The sequence below is a fragment of the Spermophilus citellus genome (assembly GCF_964194105.1).
Source record: "Spermophilus citellus genome assembly, chromosome: 5".
Lineage (NCBI taxonomy): Eukaryota > Metazoa > Chordata > Mammalia > Rodentia > Sciuridae > Spermophilus > Spermophilus citellus.
Genome location: NC_138186.1, coordinates 86,387,246 through 86,405,695, shown reverse-complemented (window position 1 = coordinate 86,405,695; position 18,450 = coordinate 86,387,246). Strand labels below are relative to the sequence as shown.

The following is an 18,450-nucleotide window of genomic DNA, read 5'->3' as shown; positions in this document are numbered from 1 at the left end:
TAATTTCATAAAATTCTTTATCTGGATTTTTATACTGAGATGCTTATTATACTACTTAGAAAAGTTAAATTATAATGTTAATTCTTAATATACTATATTGATCAGGGCTATAATTAAAATTAACAGCTACACTTTACTGAATACTTCCTATGAGTAAGGAACTGTTCAACTGCTCAAAGCTTTTCATGAGCATTGCCATATTTAAGTCAATTAAGAATAAAACACAACAATCCTAATTGAGGATGTATTATTAGCCTCAATTTGCAGGTACAGCATTGATGTTAGGAAGACAAATAACTTGCCCAAGATCATGGAACTAGTAATGACAAAGGCATGACACCAAATTTCATTCTCCTGTCTGTGATGCTATAGTATACCACACATACCATAGGCTTATGTTATTAAAATGAAATAAATTTGTCGTTAGATTAAAGATATACACCACTTATCTGGCTGACAGAGTTGTGACAACCTTAATCAATCAGGACCCTCACATTACTGAAAAGCAAGTATGAGAGCCACTATTCTGGAAAGAAAACAACTCTCACAAAGTTCACGCTCCTTCATCCACAAACTAAGCATGGTGTTCTCCCCCATAAAGGAGGCAGTGAGAAGAGTAGAAACAAGAAAAATAAACTAACAGCAGCTGAGAAAAGAGAAAAGAAAGTCAATTATGGAAGAACAATAGTCAAGGACCATAAAGCATATGGGTAAATAGCCTTAGGCAATTCGTAGTTCATTTTTATTTTATTTAGAACATATTTTATTTTATTTAGGACATCTTTTATTTAGAACAAATATTCATATTTATAATATTAGAATGCTTCCATCAAAAAGAAATGATTTTTTGTAAAATACAATAAAAGGGTTATGTTTCAATCATTTGAAAATATCATGAAAAACTTTTGTTTCCTATAATGTTGGATAACTGAAATACTACATTAAATGTAGTAGCCTATTTTGTATTATTGCCTTACATGCCTCAGATTTAATGAGCTATCCAACTATATTCAAAATTAAGAAACATTAAAATTTCACGTCAAGGTATCTTAGAAAAATGTGAAATCTTTTGTTATAGTTATCACTCAGTTATAGCTTTCAGCAGTGAACATAAAAATACAAATTATTATATATATACTTTTTGGGGGTACCAGGGATTGATCCTAGGGGTACTTAACAACTGAGCCACATCCCCACCCCCTTTTTATTTTATTTTGAGACAGGGTTTCACTAAGTTGCTGAGGTTGGCTTTGAACTTGATCCTCGTGCCTCAGCCTCCCTAGTCACTGGGATTACAGCAGGCATGCATCATCATACCTGGCTTATATAAACAATTTTAAGTCACTTCAAAGGCTCAACATAAAAGATTATTTAAAGCAAAGAAGAATTTTAAGAATGTTTTTGGTTATAATTATGTTATCTAAAATTTCAAGTATGTTCTTATCAGCAAAACTACTACAGTACCACAGTAGGAAAAAACTTAATGAATGTTATCCACTTTATAGTAGCAAATGTCCTCTTTTTTAAAAAATTTTTTGAGATGGGGTTTGCTATGTTGTCCAGTCTGACCCTTGAACTTCTGGGTTCGTGCAATACTCTGGCCTTAGCCATCTGACTAGCTACAACTATGGGTACATTCCACTAACAAACTATTTTTAAACCAATCTGTTGTCAAATGTCCAATCAGGAATAAAAGAATATTCAAATAAGAGAAAACATATTGCCTACTGAGTAAAACATAAACTTATAATTAATGAATATAACATAACAAAATTCAAATATTTTTATTTGGCTATCTAAAAACATATTATTAATTTTTCTTACTATGTGTAAGTGATTTTTTTTAAACCTAGGTTTTACACATATGATTTTCTCAAATCATTATTTAGAGCCCATCTCAATCCAAAAAGGATTCGAGGTTTATACTAAAGTTAGTACCATGATACTAATTACATCATATTAGTATTTAAAGTACATATTTCAAAAGGCAAATACATAACTTATTTCAAATATAATAACTTTACTGTGTGGAGATGTGTAAAACAGAAATTAATTCTATTTATTTGTTCTACACATGATAGTTTCTTGATCTTTAAACTTACACTATATACATTTTTGAATTATTTTTATACTACTACCTTTATAACTAATTAGTAGTATTCCATTTCTAAGACAAACCTTGTGACAATTCCTTGTCAGATTTCAAAGAATAAATGTGACTCAAAATTAATAAATGAAATATTCTTTAATGTTAAATAAGCAACTTAAAGAGTTTGCCACACCTGAGCAATTATCGTTTGCAGAAGTTATCAAAAGCTTTAATTAAATTTTAGTACAAGATGCATGCCCACAATGCCACTGTGAGAGAAAACATGTTGAAATGAATTATAAACTGCATCATTAACTTGAAACCGGCTCTTTTTAACATGGCAGCCACTCTATAAATAGGAGTCCATGAAGGCGATCATTTACCTGAAGCCCCTGGCTGTGCCTGCTTTTCCTCTCTCAACTCAACTAGTCCTCTCTAGCCATCCCGAGCTGAACTACTCCAGCTAAACAAAACTGCTGAATGAGGAAGGAAACAGAAAACACATGGGAAAGAGAAGGATTGAAGGTCAACTAGACAGTATGCAGAAGCAAGAACATTAGGAGCAGCAATCAGATATGTTATGCACCAAGAAAGAACACATTTAGAAAATCTTAAGCATTTCTGTATATTTAATGACTAGGGGCTATGTTTTGATATTTTGCATATAAGTATCAACAAAGCAGGGTGTTCTCTTAAAACTCACTTGTGGGATTTATGACAATGATCTAAATTATCCACTTTAGAATATAAAATAATATATTTTAAATACAGCAAAAACTTTCAAGTTATTTAACACAAATACCTTAAATTTGTTTCCCACACTGATGAAGCTAAGTTTTCCTGCTTTTTGTTTTGTATCTTTGTTGTTATTTGTGGATGATTCAAATAATTCCCGTATAAACTTATCCCTGGATTCACATATTAAAGATTCAAGAGACATATGCAAAGCATCATTATTTTTCTCCACAAACTGGGTCTGAAAAACAAATCAAATAGAATGTTTTAGTTCATCTTATGATAAATGTCCCTTAATTCATCACTGTCTAATAGAACCCTCTCTTTGATAAAAGAAATGTTCTATATCTGTACTGTCCAAAATAGTCACTAGTCAATATGGATATTTAGCACCTGAAGTGTGACTAATGTACTAAGGAACTGAATTTTTAATTTTATTTAAACTTAAATAGCCAACTAGAAGCTATCATATTGTACACTATAGTGTTATACTCACTGTCTCATAGCACACTGCCCCTGCAAAGTGCCTGATAATGAAGCCTTCGTCATCTCTCAGATTCCTATGTACTGCCAGCTTAGACTTCCTAGGGATCTGAAAAAACATATATAAGTTATTAAATTATGAAAAATACATTACTTAGGTGTCCTTTACACAATGTTTGAGGTATAAAATACTTAAAATTATAAAGGGAATCTTCACAATTATAGTGCTTTCTAAGCAGCTGGATATACCTTAGAGTATTAGTGAATTCTAGCAAATTTTTGGTGATAATCTCTAGGGGAAAAAAACAGGTGTAAGACAAAACTACAAACAAATGAAAAACAAAAAAACACAGACAATAGTAGGGGATAGGAAAGGTAACAGAATACAACAGTCACTAATATGCCATTATGTAAAAATGTGAGTGTGTAACCGATGTGATTCTGCAATTTGTATTTGGGGTAAAAATGGGAGTTCATAACCCACTTGAGTCAAATGTATGAAAGATGATATATCATGAGCTTTGTAATGTTTTGAACAACCAATAAAAAAAAAACACAGACAAAACAAAATCCCATCATTAGAAGTACATGCAAGACATAGTTGGCATTTTATAAAGTTAACTGCCTATTTATATATTTCAAAAGCAGCGGTTTTTGACTTTGGTACTTGTTAGAATCACCCAGAGAACTTTTAAAATCCACCAAAGCCCATAGTATTTAATCAGATGATTTCCAGATACAGCTAGGTAATAAATACCTGAGATCAGTACAGGGACTCTCCCACTGTACATCCTAACATATTTACATAAAAAGCACAAACTTATTTCCAAAAAATTAAATCATTTTAAGATTGTACCATCTGAATACGGTATGTCATATTTGAATCATTTCAAGTTTCCAAAATACCTTCACACACACAATCACATCTGACCCATAAAATAACCTAAAGTAAAGGGAAAAAAATCTCATTTAAAAATAAAAAATAAGGGCTGGGGTTGTGGCTCAGCAGTAGAGCGCTCACCTAGCATGTGTGGGGCCATGGGTTCAATCCTCAGCACCACATTAAAAAATTTTAAAAAAAGGTATTGTGTCCAACTACAACAAAAAAATAAATATTAAATAAATAAATAAAATAAGAATGAGAGTGGGAACCTTATGGGCTTAATCAAGGTCTGAGAGCTCACAGAACACAGGCTTTTCTCCATATAAAGCAACAGACCAGAACAAGTCAGGGAGAAGGCTCTGTAGCCAACTGCCTCATCTGCCTCTCAAACTTAACACTTCCTCATATGTATGCGAGAGTATTACTTAACTTCTCCCTGCTTGTCTGCTTGTCTGTAGCACAAATAGACTAATAGGACAAAGTGAGATAATTCAAGCAAAAACACTCAAAGAGGGCACAGTGATGCCACTCTTATAATCCCAGCAACTCAGGAGGCTGAGGCAGGAGGATCACAAGTTCGAGGTATATACTTTCTAGCCAGAAAAGAGATTCTTGATCCATATAAAGCAATATCATCAGGAAATATATATATAAATTAAATGTCCATCTATAAAACATTGTATATATGAGAGTTACTTCAAACCTTACATAATTTGGTTTGAATCTAGCTGATGCTAGATATGAGAGAATTACTTCAAACCTTACATAATTTATGATTCTAATGATCTATTAATATCTGCTATCTGGTACACCTTTTCAAAGATTTCTTTTCCCACCAGTGTCTCAACTTAAGAATGGCAAACTCACAGTGAGTCGGAAATGGTCCTTGTGCTTCTGGTGAACTGCAGATGTAAAGTGCTGGTCACTTGGCTGGGGAAGGCGGTTCTCTTCATCTAAAATATCCAGTATTCCAACTAATTTTGCTTCAATTAAATCTATTTCAAAAAAATGAAAACACTCAGGATAAAAACAACAACACTTTAAAGATAACATGAAAAATTTCAAATTTCAAGGACTGGTTGGAAACAATGAAACAGATAATTCTGAAAGTATTCTATCAAAGACTATTGAGAGCAGATGCATTTTTATTTCAAACTGGCCATTTGTTAGAAGGTCACATCATACTTTTAATATAGATTTTAGAAAATAACTCAATAAAGAAAATGAAAATGTAATAACCATTCCACTGTAAACAAGGATAAGAGGGAAAGAAACCAGAAATTTTCCCCTTTTCAAAATTAAATAAAACTACAGAAGCTTTTGCATGCAGAGCTTTCAATACTAGTTTTAGAAACTGATTTTAATGCTTTCAAGCAAAACTTTTCAGGAACAGCACATTTTTATGCTCCTTTCCTTCATGCTGTTTGAATTTTCTGTCTGTCCAAAATAACTATAAAATGTAATCTCCTACATTATACCTGAGTAGAGTATATAAAAACTGTTAAATGGGACAGAGCTCCAAGACACAGGAAGAGAAATTAAGATTCTAACTGCCTTGATCAGAACATAATGCTTCTTGGGTAATTAACAGTTGTAAAGGAGGGACATGTTATAATGAGAGTATTCTGATAGATGTAGAAGGAGGCAGAGGTGGGCTGAAAGATTCAGAAGGGGATGAATTCCAGGCAGATAGCAAACCACCCAGTCAAAGGCACAGAGATGAGAAAAGAGAGGGGTATTCTGAGTAGACACGAGGGAGCATGTGCAACTTCTTAATATATATGACTAATATAATTTAATATAAATATAAAAAGTATCATCATCATTATTATTCTATGTTGTCCAAGCCTAGACATGAGTTATTGACCAGACTGTCAAAAGACCCCTTGCAAACAGCTGATTTTAGAGATGGGGTAGAAAAAAAGGAGAACTAAAAGCTAGCTGGGGGATTAGAAGGGAAGGTTTCTTTATTGCTAAAAAAGAAAAAAGGCAAGGAAAACAGAGACCCTTCTGCCACACAGTATTCTGTGGATGTGACACATGGAATTTCTAAAGCCAACGTGCAACCTCTGAGATGGTGCACAGAGGAGAATAGAACTAAGGGAATCTCTGACAATCTTCACCTGGAGCCTAGCCTAATTATGGAATTTGTCATGAGAGACAATAAATCCCTTTGCTGCCTGAGGAACTGAGTCTCCTCCAAACTGGTTCACACTTTAGGCTTTTTAAGTAAAAACACAATAAATAGAAGAGCTTTTAGAAAAAGTTTCAACAAAGCTGAATCTGATGTCTTGATAGGAAAAATAAATTTTAAGCAGTATTAAGAAAGTAAACTTCCAGGATAGGGTTCTAATTCAGTGGTAGATCACTTGCCTAGCATGTGTGAGTCACTAGGTCCGATTCTCAGAACCTCAAATAAATAAATAAATAAAATAAAGGTCCATCAAGAGGCTGGGGCTATAGTTCAGTGGTAGAGCACTTGCCTAGTATATATGAGGTGCTAGGTTTGATCCTTAATACCACATAAAAATAAAGAAATAAAATAAAGGCATGCTATCCATCTACAATTACAAAAAAATAAATAAAATTTTAAAAAGGTCCACTGACAAGTAAATATATATATACATATATATATATATATTTTTTTTTTTAAGTAAACACGCCTGGGGCTGGGGTTTGTGGCTCAGTGGTAGAGTGCTCGCATTGCACATATGAGACCCTGGGTTCGATCCTCAGCACCACATAAAAATAAATAAACAAAATAAAGATATTGTGCCCATGTATAACTAAAAAAATTTAAATAAAAAAGGTAAACATCCCTCAGATACTAGTTTCAAGTCCCATGGCTACTAATATAAGTCACAGAACACAGAAAAGTGACTAGCAAATGCACTTGCTATACTGTCACACATTTCCCAAAAATAGAATAAAAAATACATACCTATACAGTCCTGATTATCCACATAATGTACTTCATTAACACCTAAACCTTCTTTTTGATAGAGTTCTTGCTCCTAGAAATGAAATAATCATAAATACATAAACAAAGTGCAATATGAAATGTAGTTAATTTCTGTGTCATTTCGAATCATAACATTTACTAATTAAAATGCAAAAGTTTAAACCAACTATTATAACCTTAAATGGTTTTCCAAAGATAGAAAATTTTCTGGCAGGGAGGGATGTACTCTACTACTGAGCTATATTCCAAACCCTTTTAATTTATTTTGAGACAGGGTCTCACTAAGCTGGAGAGGCTGGCTTTGAACTCGTGATTCTCCTGCCCCAGTCTCCTGAGCAACTGTGATCACAGGCATGCACCATAACACCCAGCTAAGACAAAATAAATTTTAAATATTTGCAGACAGACATTAAAGGTAATAATAATTAACTGGAAATGAATTATAAGTACCTATACAGGAATATTATACAAGGTAGAAAAGAAACAAAATTTGGAAGAATAATGTACAAATAAAAATTGAATTCCTAGATATAAATTTAGTAACTTTTTGAAAAGAAAATTTAAAGGATTTTATTAGATGGGTATGCTACTCAATAAGTTTAAGTTTGTATGTTCTAACATTTTCTCATCAATTTAAATATTTCCATTCATGAGTTATACTAGAAATGCTTTCTGACATTCTGGAGGGCACTCTTCACTTGAACCCAATCTGAATTTGAAATTGACATTTATATTTAGAGGATTATTATGAAAGTAAATATAAATCAAGACAGTGTCTCCTCTTTAAAAGAGTTCCTATTTCTAGATAAAGATTCTTGCTGGGTGGTGTAGAAAGAAGGATTAGTGTATATTAAATGAGATTCATGCACATAAAATTTCACATGGTATTGGAAAAACTAATTTAGTTGGGTAAAACGTTTTCAGAACTATCTTACCTGTTTCATCTGTCTGTTTATGGTCAAAATTGGTTTAACTACAACATATAAGTAACCCATACAAAAGCTGGAATGTGTGGAATGAAATCCCACAGAGACAAAAACACAATAAAATTGTGGGAAAAGACAGATGGGATAGGAATAGGAAATAAATAGTTAGGAAATAAAATTCTGCACACTTCAGCCCAAATACAGTAGAGGACGGAACTCAGAAAATATAAGTGTTAATATAAAGAAACTAAAGGTTTGTGGGCCAGCAGCCAGGAAAGGAGGCAGAAGTTACAAACATGCTCTGGGAATTGGTTTCTTCATCTGTAAAATAAAAAACTGGACTAGATGACCTATCAGTCCCTTTATCTTTTTTCAGAAAAACATATCTCTAATAGTACAAAGGAAGGAATGTCAAGGGTTTTGGTAAAAAATATTATAGAATTCAGATTTAAAGGAAAAAATAATGAACCTAATCACAATTCAACTATTCCAAAGCTACTTTTATTTTTACTGCACACTAAAGAATTATAAAGAAACTCCCTAGCTATGTGTGGTATGCCCACAGTTATTTACTATAAGCAATGGCAAGAAGTTCCTTACTGGACCAGAGATTGTGGCCAACCAAAGGCAGGATATTCACAAGCAACTGGCAGTCCACAAATTAACATGGCAAGAAAAGTATTGTCCAGAGGCAAATGGATATATGGTATCTACTGACCCGGTACCTTTGCCACTCCCTACAGAGTGGGCAATAGAGTAACCCAAAGCTTGGGGAAAAGGGCAAGAAAGGCCATGTTCAGAGATGAGAGAAGAAGGTTGTACAGCAGTGAAAGAATTAAAGACAATCATAATCAGAAAAGAGAAGGAAAACAAAAAAAGCACAACTTCTGAGGAAGTACCAATTCATTTTTTACCAGTCCCTAAACTTTGGCTGAACCATAACATCTGCTGGGCTTCCCTGATTCCTGGACCACCCTTTCATTATACTCCAGCAATTGGGGAACTATGGCATGTCTCTCTTCCTTGAAATTTAAAATAGCTTAATTTGGATTTTAAATTGTAAAAATTATTACCTCCTTCAGAATCCTTTCATTAAAAAATTGTTGAAGTTTTTCATTACAATAGTTGATGCAAAATTGCTCAAAACTGTTGTGTTCAAAGTACTCTGAAAATTAAGAGCCAGCACAAAGAATCATCATCAATTCAACTTCATATAAATTTATCCCATAAAATAAAACATTATTGTATCAACAGATCAATTTAAAATTGGGCTTTAAAAATATATTCAATTGTTTTATACTCCCCAAGTCTTCTTATTTTAAGATAAATTGTATTAGACACTATAATTGAGAAATAAAAATACCTTTCTCTAATTGGACAAAAAACTGTTTAGCAGGTGAAATAAATTATATAGTATAATAACAAAATGTAAGCCATTTGTAACATAATTTTTAAAGCATGAGTACTTAAGCAATTCAAAGCCCAAAATGACATAAAAAATTTATCTACAAAATTACAATTATCAAAAATACCATAAATACTGATTCACTTCTGAAATTATATTACATAATATCTAAGATCTACAGGGTTCTAAAATTTTATGAATCTCTGTATGTGTGTATTATGCTAAAACTGATATAGACTAGTATACAAACAAATGTATAAAGATTGTGAAATCTTAAGAAGTCAGTGATGGGGGGTTATCTATCTTTGAACAAAAGGTAGTATTTCATTATAAATTTTAAAATACCTATTACATCACATAAAAACAAAAGCAAAACTCTGAGCCTCTCAAAATGTAAATACTTATCTTCTGTTGGCAAAGGCAAACAAATCACAAAGAGAAACATACCAATCCCGCAAGCCAGAAGAAACACCTGATATCAATAAAGCCCAGTACAAAACCCATCAGATTTACTTCAAGATTTTAATAACATAGTCATTCAGAACACAGCAGTGTTCAGATTGTATTCAGTAACCCATTTAATTTCTGGTTGAACCATTCCACAGTGATTTACAATAATTTGTTATCTTATTCATTTGATGGAATATGAACTAGAAATAGTTATTTGTTGACAATTAACACTAGCAATGAATTCTTACAATTATGAGGTTAACCTATATATCTTAGGTGAACATTTACCCAGCTCTACATGTTCAACCATGGTTTTAGTGACTTTATTATCTACATTAGTCACATTATCTGAATTTGCAGCACTGATTTTCACCTTTATTTCAGATGTATTCATTTAAGCAGAGAACATTTAAACTATATATATTTTGTTTTCAGTTGTAGTTGAATACAATACCTTTATTTTATTTATTTATTTTTATGTGGTGCTGAAGATTGAACCCAGCGCCTCACATATGCTAGGCGAGCGCTCTACTACTGAGCCACAACCCCAGCCCCTAAACTATGGTGGTTTTAATCAACATGTTTTAATTTTGTCCTTAAGACTTAAAGAATCTGGGCTGGGGATGTGGCTCAAGCGGTAGCGCGCTCGCCTGGCATGCGTGCGGCCCGGGTTCAATCCTCAGCACCACATACCAACAAAGATGTTGTGTCCGCCGAGAACTAAGAAAAAATAAATAAATATTAAAATTCTCTCTCTCTCTGTCCCTCTCACTCTCTCTTTAAAAAAAAAAAAAAAGACTTAAAGAATCTTTCCCTTTTTAAAAAACTATCAACTTTCTACACAAATCATATTATAAAATGCAAGTTTGAACATACAATTGAAAATATATCAAATAAAAGGTATTACAGGAGATAAAGGCTTTTTAAAATATATATATTCTTATATGTGCAAAGAAATATCAAACAAAAATAAACTCACAAAAGAATTGTACTTACCAAAACCAGCAATATCTAGAACTCCAATAAAATAGGATGAAGTTTCAAAAGGAAAACACTGATTAACTCTGTTTACCACATGATCAAAAAGATGGCTATAGACAGTCTTTGCCAGGGCATCACGAGCATTGTTTGCTTGTTCCACTTTCAAGGGGACCCTGCAAAAGAAGACTATATCAATGAAAATTCCTTATGGGAACACAGTGTGAAAAAATACCAAATACCCAAAGTTAAATGTACCTGAACATATTCACTGTGAAGAACAAACAGTTACCAAGGGTCATATGTGAATAGGCACAGATAAACAGGGCTAGAGAGAGAGCTGTAAAAAAAGAACTAAAGGAACCATCTAAAATTAGATTTAAAAATCTCCTACTGATTAAAAAAAACTTCAGGCTTGAAAAATCATTTTAACTTTAATTTACATTTCACTTTACATGATGAGTAGGTAAAAATTACTCAGAGGAATAATCTTCCTTTTGACTTTATTAAATGTGAAAGAAACTGTTTAATTCAGAATAACTTTGAAGTCTGGTAATTTATTTACCTTGTTCAAGAAAAACATTTAGTTACTCCTTAAAATTTGAACTGTCCAACTCTACCATATTAGTAACTACATATGATACAACAGTATTAGATGTTACACATACAGATACACGACCTATGTTCTTAAGAAATTACATTTTGATGAAGAGAGACTGGCATAAAGGAGAATTTCCTAACACCACACTAAATGCTATCACAATGATAAGCATGTGTCACTATGAGAGTACAAAAAAGAAAAATAAGATAAAATTTCCAAGTTACTTTAAAAATCATTTGAATAAACCTGATATTTGAATTCCCTCTAAATAGTGTTTTTTTATACTTAACATTCCTGCAAGAGTCCCATTCTCCCCACCCCAACATGCATGCACACACACACACAGTGATAGTGCTAGGTACTAAAACTAGGGTCTCATAAATGTTAGGCAAGTAGGCAAGTACTCTACCACTGAACTACATCCCCATCCTATTTTATTTTGAGACTATGTCAGGCAAAACTGCCAAGTCTGCCCTCAAACTTGAAATCCTCCTACCTCAGCTTCCTGAATAGCTAGGATTACAGGTACATGTCACCAAGCCCAACTTTTTCTGAAATAAGTCACTTGAGTTCACTGTCTGCCATGGGACATTTCTTGAACTGATGTTTATGTGAATACCCTTTAGAGAAAACATGTAAAAGAACTGCTTTGGAACAAAGTGGAAATGGGGAAACAAAGGAAGCAGTACCTTAAAACCACTCAATCCATGACCTTTATGGGTTTTCCCTTGGAATTTGGTTTCTTCTCTAAAGAACCAAGAAATTGGGGCTGGGGTTGTAGCTCAGTGGTAGAGCACTTGCCTAGCATGTGTGAGGCAATGGGTTCAATCCTCAGTACCACATAAAAAAATAAATTTAAAAAAAAATAAAGGTATTATGTCCATCTACAACTAAAATAAATTTTAAAAAAAACAAGAAATTAAGGAACTTTAGGACAATGCTATACAAATTTCTTACAGAGCTTTTCTTTGTAGTACAAATAATTTAGAATTAGTTTAGCAAAAAAAAAAAAAAGATTAGGCTAAGCATATCTTGCTTCTATTTCCAAACATGTAAGAGGTAGTAAATTTTTAAGCAGATAAAATACCTTTCTGTATGTTCTTTTAGTCAGGTAGAGTAACACACGCCTGTAGTCCCTACTACTTAGGAGTTCGTATAGTAACACACAATGCTAAGCCTAAATATAAATATTATTGCATAGATTAAAATCAAAATGCATAAAGTATAGGCTATTGAGCCAAACTATACACATATCTAGGCACAATCTACAAGTTCTTGATTACTGATTTGAAAAATCTTGGCTAGGCCCTTGTTATCTTGTAATTTCCTCTAAATGAAGACTCCTCAGTAAGGAGAGGTTGCACTTGCTGCATATTTTGCTAAAGTAAGTTCATCTTAGTGGAAGTTTTAGTATACAATATTTGCACGGGCAATCACTTGTTAAGTAAAATGATCTGTTACCCCAAACAGTCAGATATTGATTTAAATAATCAATTCACATTTTTGTAGTTGTTCGCAAGTAAATCTCTCTTACCTTATGAATTTCAAATATGTGCCATGCAGAATATCTAAAAGGAACAATTTCTAAGAGTTATGCAAATCCCCATTTATTTATATGATGGATTACTGCAGTAAGATGCACAGATTTTTGATCTACCAAGTATATCTTTGAGAACATTAAAATGAAAAGAATGAATGATACATAAAGATCAATCTTAAATCTTTATTTTCAAAACGTATATACATCTCCTTGAGAAAATGCAAAACAGGAATTTTGCAGCGCAATTAAGGGACTTACTTTATAACTGTTCCTTTGGTGCCCCCTGCTGTCGTTAACATAACTCTTGTGGTTAAACTTACACGAAGATCATCTTGGTCCAAACCCAGTAGTTCAGCACAATATTCCAATGACTGAGTAGATTTATTCTTCAGATTACAACCACCTAATGAAATTTAAAATTCATAAACATTATCTAATCCAAATTTTCAAAACCCATTTCTCAGAATTACACTTTACTATGTTCTCTCTCATATGAGGACGCTAACACAATGGAGGATGAGATAGAAGTTCACTGGATTAGACAAAGTGGAATGAAGGGAAAGGAGGGGCAATTGGAATAGGAAAGACAGTAGAATGAATTCGACATAACTTTCCTTTGGTCATATATGAATACACCACAATGAAACTCCACATCATGTTCAACCATAAAAATGGGATCCTTGAGCTCCATGCTTGGAAATTGTGTAAAATAACTAAAAAGTTCCTTATTTATGTTTATTTTGGTTGCATTTTAAAAATGCACTTTGCCCTGAAATTATGATGTTGCACAGGTCTGTGTTTTTACCTTCATGATAACACAGTGGTTCTATGAAGATAAATAATTGTATTTATACCTATGAAGTATTATGATAGTTGAATAAAAAAATAAAAAATTGTCTTTTCTTGGAAAAAAAGTGGGATCCTAATTAGAATGTTATACTCCATGTATGTATGTCAAAATATACTCTGTTGTCATATATATCTAAAAATAATTTTTAAAAAACAAAAAAGTCAAATACAAAAAAAAAGAATTACACTTCACTAATAAAAACTATAGAATACACAAGGCTTATTTGTAACTCTTTTTCACATCTTTGTCAGATATTCCAAGACGAACAAGAGATCCTAAGTCAGGAAAAGCCTATGGTATAACAGATCCCCTTATCTGTAGTTTTGCTTTCCACAGTTTGATACCTGCCATAAACCACAATCCAAACATATTAAATGGAAAATTCCAGAAGTAAATAATTCATAAGTTTTAAATTGTGCACCATTTGGAACAACATGATAGAACTGTGTGTCATCTTGCCAGGGATGTGAATTACCCCTTCGTCCAGTACATCTACACTAAAATGACATAATTCTCAAAAAAGTAACCAATAATTCATTTAAATATTTCTTTTCTTTTATTATATTGATAAAATTTTATATATACCTATATGAATTATGTAAGGTTAAGAAAACAACTTTTTAAAAAATCTTAAAAATGCAAAAGACTTTTTAAAAAAGGAAAAGACTATAAAATAAAGTAAGGTTTTCATGTCACTCCCTTTCCAAAATAGTTCTTCAAACATTTTTAAGTTTATTATTATAATAAAATACTTTTTTGTTATATGGAATCTAAAAAACATAGGCAGTCCCAGAAGGCATTTTAAGTATTTCCATCATGCAAAAACCATATTTATGACAGTTAAGAGTCCAAGTACTGGGAAATCATATTAGCCAAATTTTATTGCTATATCACTTGCATGTATAAATATGTAAGAATGAATCTCACCATTATGTGTAATTATAATGCACCAACAAAAATATAGAAAAAAATTCCTTACACGTTTACTGGAAAATAAATTTTCCAATAAAATAATTTCAAAATATTTTTTTTCACCAAGTTTCTAGGACATGCCAAAAATGAGCTATCAAGGGGGGAAAAACCCACTTCTACTTAGAAATCATTTGGATCATAGATTTAATGGAGAGTCATAGGAAAGATGAAGATAAATATAATAAAATCTTGGCTATTAATATTATATTAGTCTAGTTTTTTCTCTTGAGCCTTTGCCTTATTACCATCTGTACTATATCCTGCTTATTTCTGCTGCAACTGAAGGAACTTTAAGAAAAAAAATAAAGTGATAATGCAAAAATGTACTTAATCCCTTCTGACTAATTAGTGCTCTTCAACTAACTGGATCATGCAACATCCATGATACTCCATATACATCTACAAGTTCTACCACAGGACAATAATTAGAGGTATGAAAATACAACCTATTACTTATAATAACATTTCCAAAGTGTATGCTAATTATCCTAACACTTAAAATCTTTCTTTGTTACTTAGAATCTCCCATATGTTCCTTTAACATTGCTAAAAAGTAAATGAAACATGACAACATTCATTATATTTTCACAATAAATTTTCCAATTCCTCTAAAAAACTAATAAGAAATTAAATGTACCCTAAAAAATATCTATATTGCTACAATTTCATTTTAAGTAGGCAGCAATCTGTATTTTTATTCTACGTATTCACTAACAGTGATTACTATGTACCAACCACAAATACTCAAATCATTTTATAAATATTTAACTTATTTATTCCTCTTCACAACATGAAGACCATTATTACCCTTTAACAGTGAAGAAACTAAGATATGGAAAGGTTAAGTTCCTCTCCCAAGGTCATGCACAGCAGATAGTACAAGGTAAAGCTGTCTGATTCAAGAGCATGTGAGCTTCTCTATGCTATGTTGAATCTCACATTATTGATTTCACAGCATCACAGGACATTAAATCTGAAAGTCATTGTCTATTTTAGTATACTCATTCACAGATCATAAGGTTTAGTAGCCTGGAGGCAATGAAGGACAATTATTACAGGCTTCTGAGCTAGTCAGACATGGATAGAACAGGTTCTCCCGGCTAAAACTTATTAATAACCATGTGTATTATCTCACTTTTGCGCAGGCTCCTCATCTATAAAATGGAGATAATATCTCTCACCTCATTATTTTTTGATGTTTTAACTATGATTATGATGAAATATAAGATGTGAAAGAAAGTATCTTGCATAGGGTACTTTTGTGTGTGTGTGTGTGTGTGTGTGTGTGTGTGTGGTACTGGAGACCGAACCTAGGACCTTGAAAATGCTAGACAAGCACCCTACCACTGAGGTACACCCCAGCTCTGATACTTTTTATTTTTTTCCTTCCTCTTGTGCCCCCTTTCCTTGTTACATACAGATACTGTACTTTAAAAGAACTTCTTATGGATTATTTCATTTTGTAAATGAAGAAACCAAGGTTCACAGAACCCCAGGGATCTGACACAAAAGCCCATGTTATTGACTGCTATATTAAATAGCGCTTTCAGTTCTTCTTAACTAATTTCTGTATAAGATTCTAAAACAATGTATTAATGCAAAGGTCAACAATCTTTTGCTCTAATCTTTTTTCCTAAGCCAGATAGTAAATATTTTAGGTTTTCCAGGACATCAGTCTGAACTATTCAGCTCTGCTACTGCAAATGAAAACTGGCATAGACAATACACAGATGCATGGGTGTGATTATGTTCCAATAATGTTTTATTTATAAAAATAGGTGGCGAGCCAGATTTGGCCCATAGGTAACAGTTTGCCAATCCTATATTCAGGGATCACATTTAGAACTAAGTAAAGTTTCACTATTTATGCTATATACAGACTGCAACACTAGAGTTAAATGTTACTTTTTTTTTTTTCAAACTGGGATCCCCGACCCTTTTTTGTATTTTCTTTAGAGACAGGGTCTCGCTGACTTGCTTAGGGCCTTGCTAAATTGCTGATTCTGGCTTTGAACTTGCAGTCCTCCTTCATCAGCTTCCAAAAGCTCTGGGATTACAGGTGTGCACCACCAAGCCCAGCTGAATGTTAACTATTTAGATATACTTCAATCTTCATAAGAATGAAAATTTTAGTTTATTTTTGTTTCTCATAAATAAGGTATATAGTGTTAAACTGCCCTGATTAACTTATCCAAGTTTAGATCAATGAACCAGAAAAATTTCAAAAATACTTTAATAGAGGATAGAGAATTAATCTGTTGTTAAAAATGTACCATTATCCAGGAGCGGTGACGCATGCCTGTAATCCCAGTGGCTGGGAAGGCTGAGGCAGGAGGATCTCAAACCAGCCACAGCAAAAGCAAGGCACTAAGCAACTCAGTGAAACCAAGTCTCTAAATAAAACAAATTAGGGCTTGGGATGTGGCTCAGGGGAGTGCCCCTGAGTTCAATCCCAGATATAGGAGGGGAAAAAAAAAGTACCATTAGTTAAAATTTTTAACTATGACCCTAGTACTCAGTTGTTAATTTATTCAAAACAAAGCTCATAATGAAGCATCGCTCATTTGTCAGGTTCACCATGTAACACATTACATTCTAGAAAATTCAAAAAACATGCACCTAAACATTTAGAATGATTTTTCATATGACCAAAAAATAAGAGTAAGTCAATCTAATTTTATGCCCTTAAGAAAAAAAAAAAAAAAACCTGAAGTGCTGCCAGTGTCCTCAAAGTCAATGTTTCCAAGATGCAGGACACCCGCGACTACTCGGAACAGATCAAGCTTTTCTTCATCATCCAAACCAATTTTTTTCATGGCAGTGCACATTCTAATAAAATCTCCGTGGTCATCTAAGAGAGGATCTTTCAAGGAACCTGCCTTAAGATACTACAAAACAAGAAATTAATAATTAACTAATCTTCACATTTTTTAAGTAAACCAAAACTATAAAACCAAGTCTATTAATGCAACATATGTCATGCAAAAATAAAATTAGTCAATGAAAAAACTTAAGCATTCTAACACTTATAAAAATTGAATAACTAGGTAAAGTGTATATAAATATCTTCACTCTTTCTTCCAACTACATGTAAACTACAATTATTTCAATAATAATTTCAATTTAAAAAAGAAATGTTTTATAATTATAATTTCAATTCTAAAGTATTATAATTCTAGGATATTAGATAAAGATAAATTCAATAAAGAAGAAGGGAATATATGTGGTTGAAATTAATCAAAATCTTTAGGTCAAAAAGAATTAAGGTAGTAATGGATATGTTAGTTTGATCTCATTATTCCACAATGTATACAATATCCAAACATTACATTGCACCCCAATGTGTTTTACAAATATACACAGCTTTTTTTCAATTAAAAACAAATAAGCAAAAAAAGGTAAAAAGTTGCAATATGTAACCCTGACAATTAGCATGACACTACTTTAGGTTAATTACCATCAATTCACTAAAGTTAAACAGAAGCAAATATCTTGGACAGAGTGATACATGGCTTTAGAAGTATTTTTTTAACCTTTCTGTATATACACAAGGTACAGTGTATTAAAGCATTATGC

The 18,450-nt window shown here is 32.5% G+C and overlaps 1 protein-coding gene across 10 annotated transcripts in view; it reads right to left on the bottom strand.

The window, feature by feature from the left end:
* MYO6 (myosin VI) overlaps positions 1 to 18,450 on the bottom strand; it is a 156,508-nt gene that overhangs the window by 43,837 nt on the left and 94,221 nt on the right. For 7 of the 10 annotated variants that reach the window (XM_081294322.1, XM_081294323.1, XM_081294321.1 and 4 more), the window contains 8 exons: positions 17,582 to 17,762; positions 13,311 to 13,455; positions 10,930 to 11,087; positions 9,152 to 9,243; positions 7,132 to 7,204; positions 5,058 to 5,185; positions 3,321 to 3,416; positions 2,892 to 3,065 (listed from right to left, as the gene is read on the bottom strand). In XM_081294322.1, the coding sequence (XP_081150448.1) occupies positions 2,892 to 3,065; positions 3,321 to 3,416; positions 5,058 to 5,185; positions 7,132 to 7,204; positions 9,152 to 9,243; positions 10,930 to 11,087; positions 13,311 to 13,455; positions 17,582 to 17,762 (1,047 nt within the window). Of the gene's footprint in view, positions 1 to 2,472; positions 2,566 to 2,891; positions 3,066 to 3,320; positions 3,417 to 5,057; positions 5,186 to 7,131; positions 7,205 to 9,151; positions 9,244 to 10,929; positions 11,088 to 13,310; positions 13,456 to 17,581; positions 17,763 to 18,450 lie in introns of those variants that run through there. The other 3 variants (XR_014021960.1, XR_014021961.1, XM_081294320.1) reach the window with 3 other exon arrangements.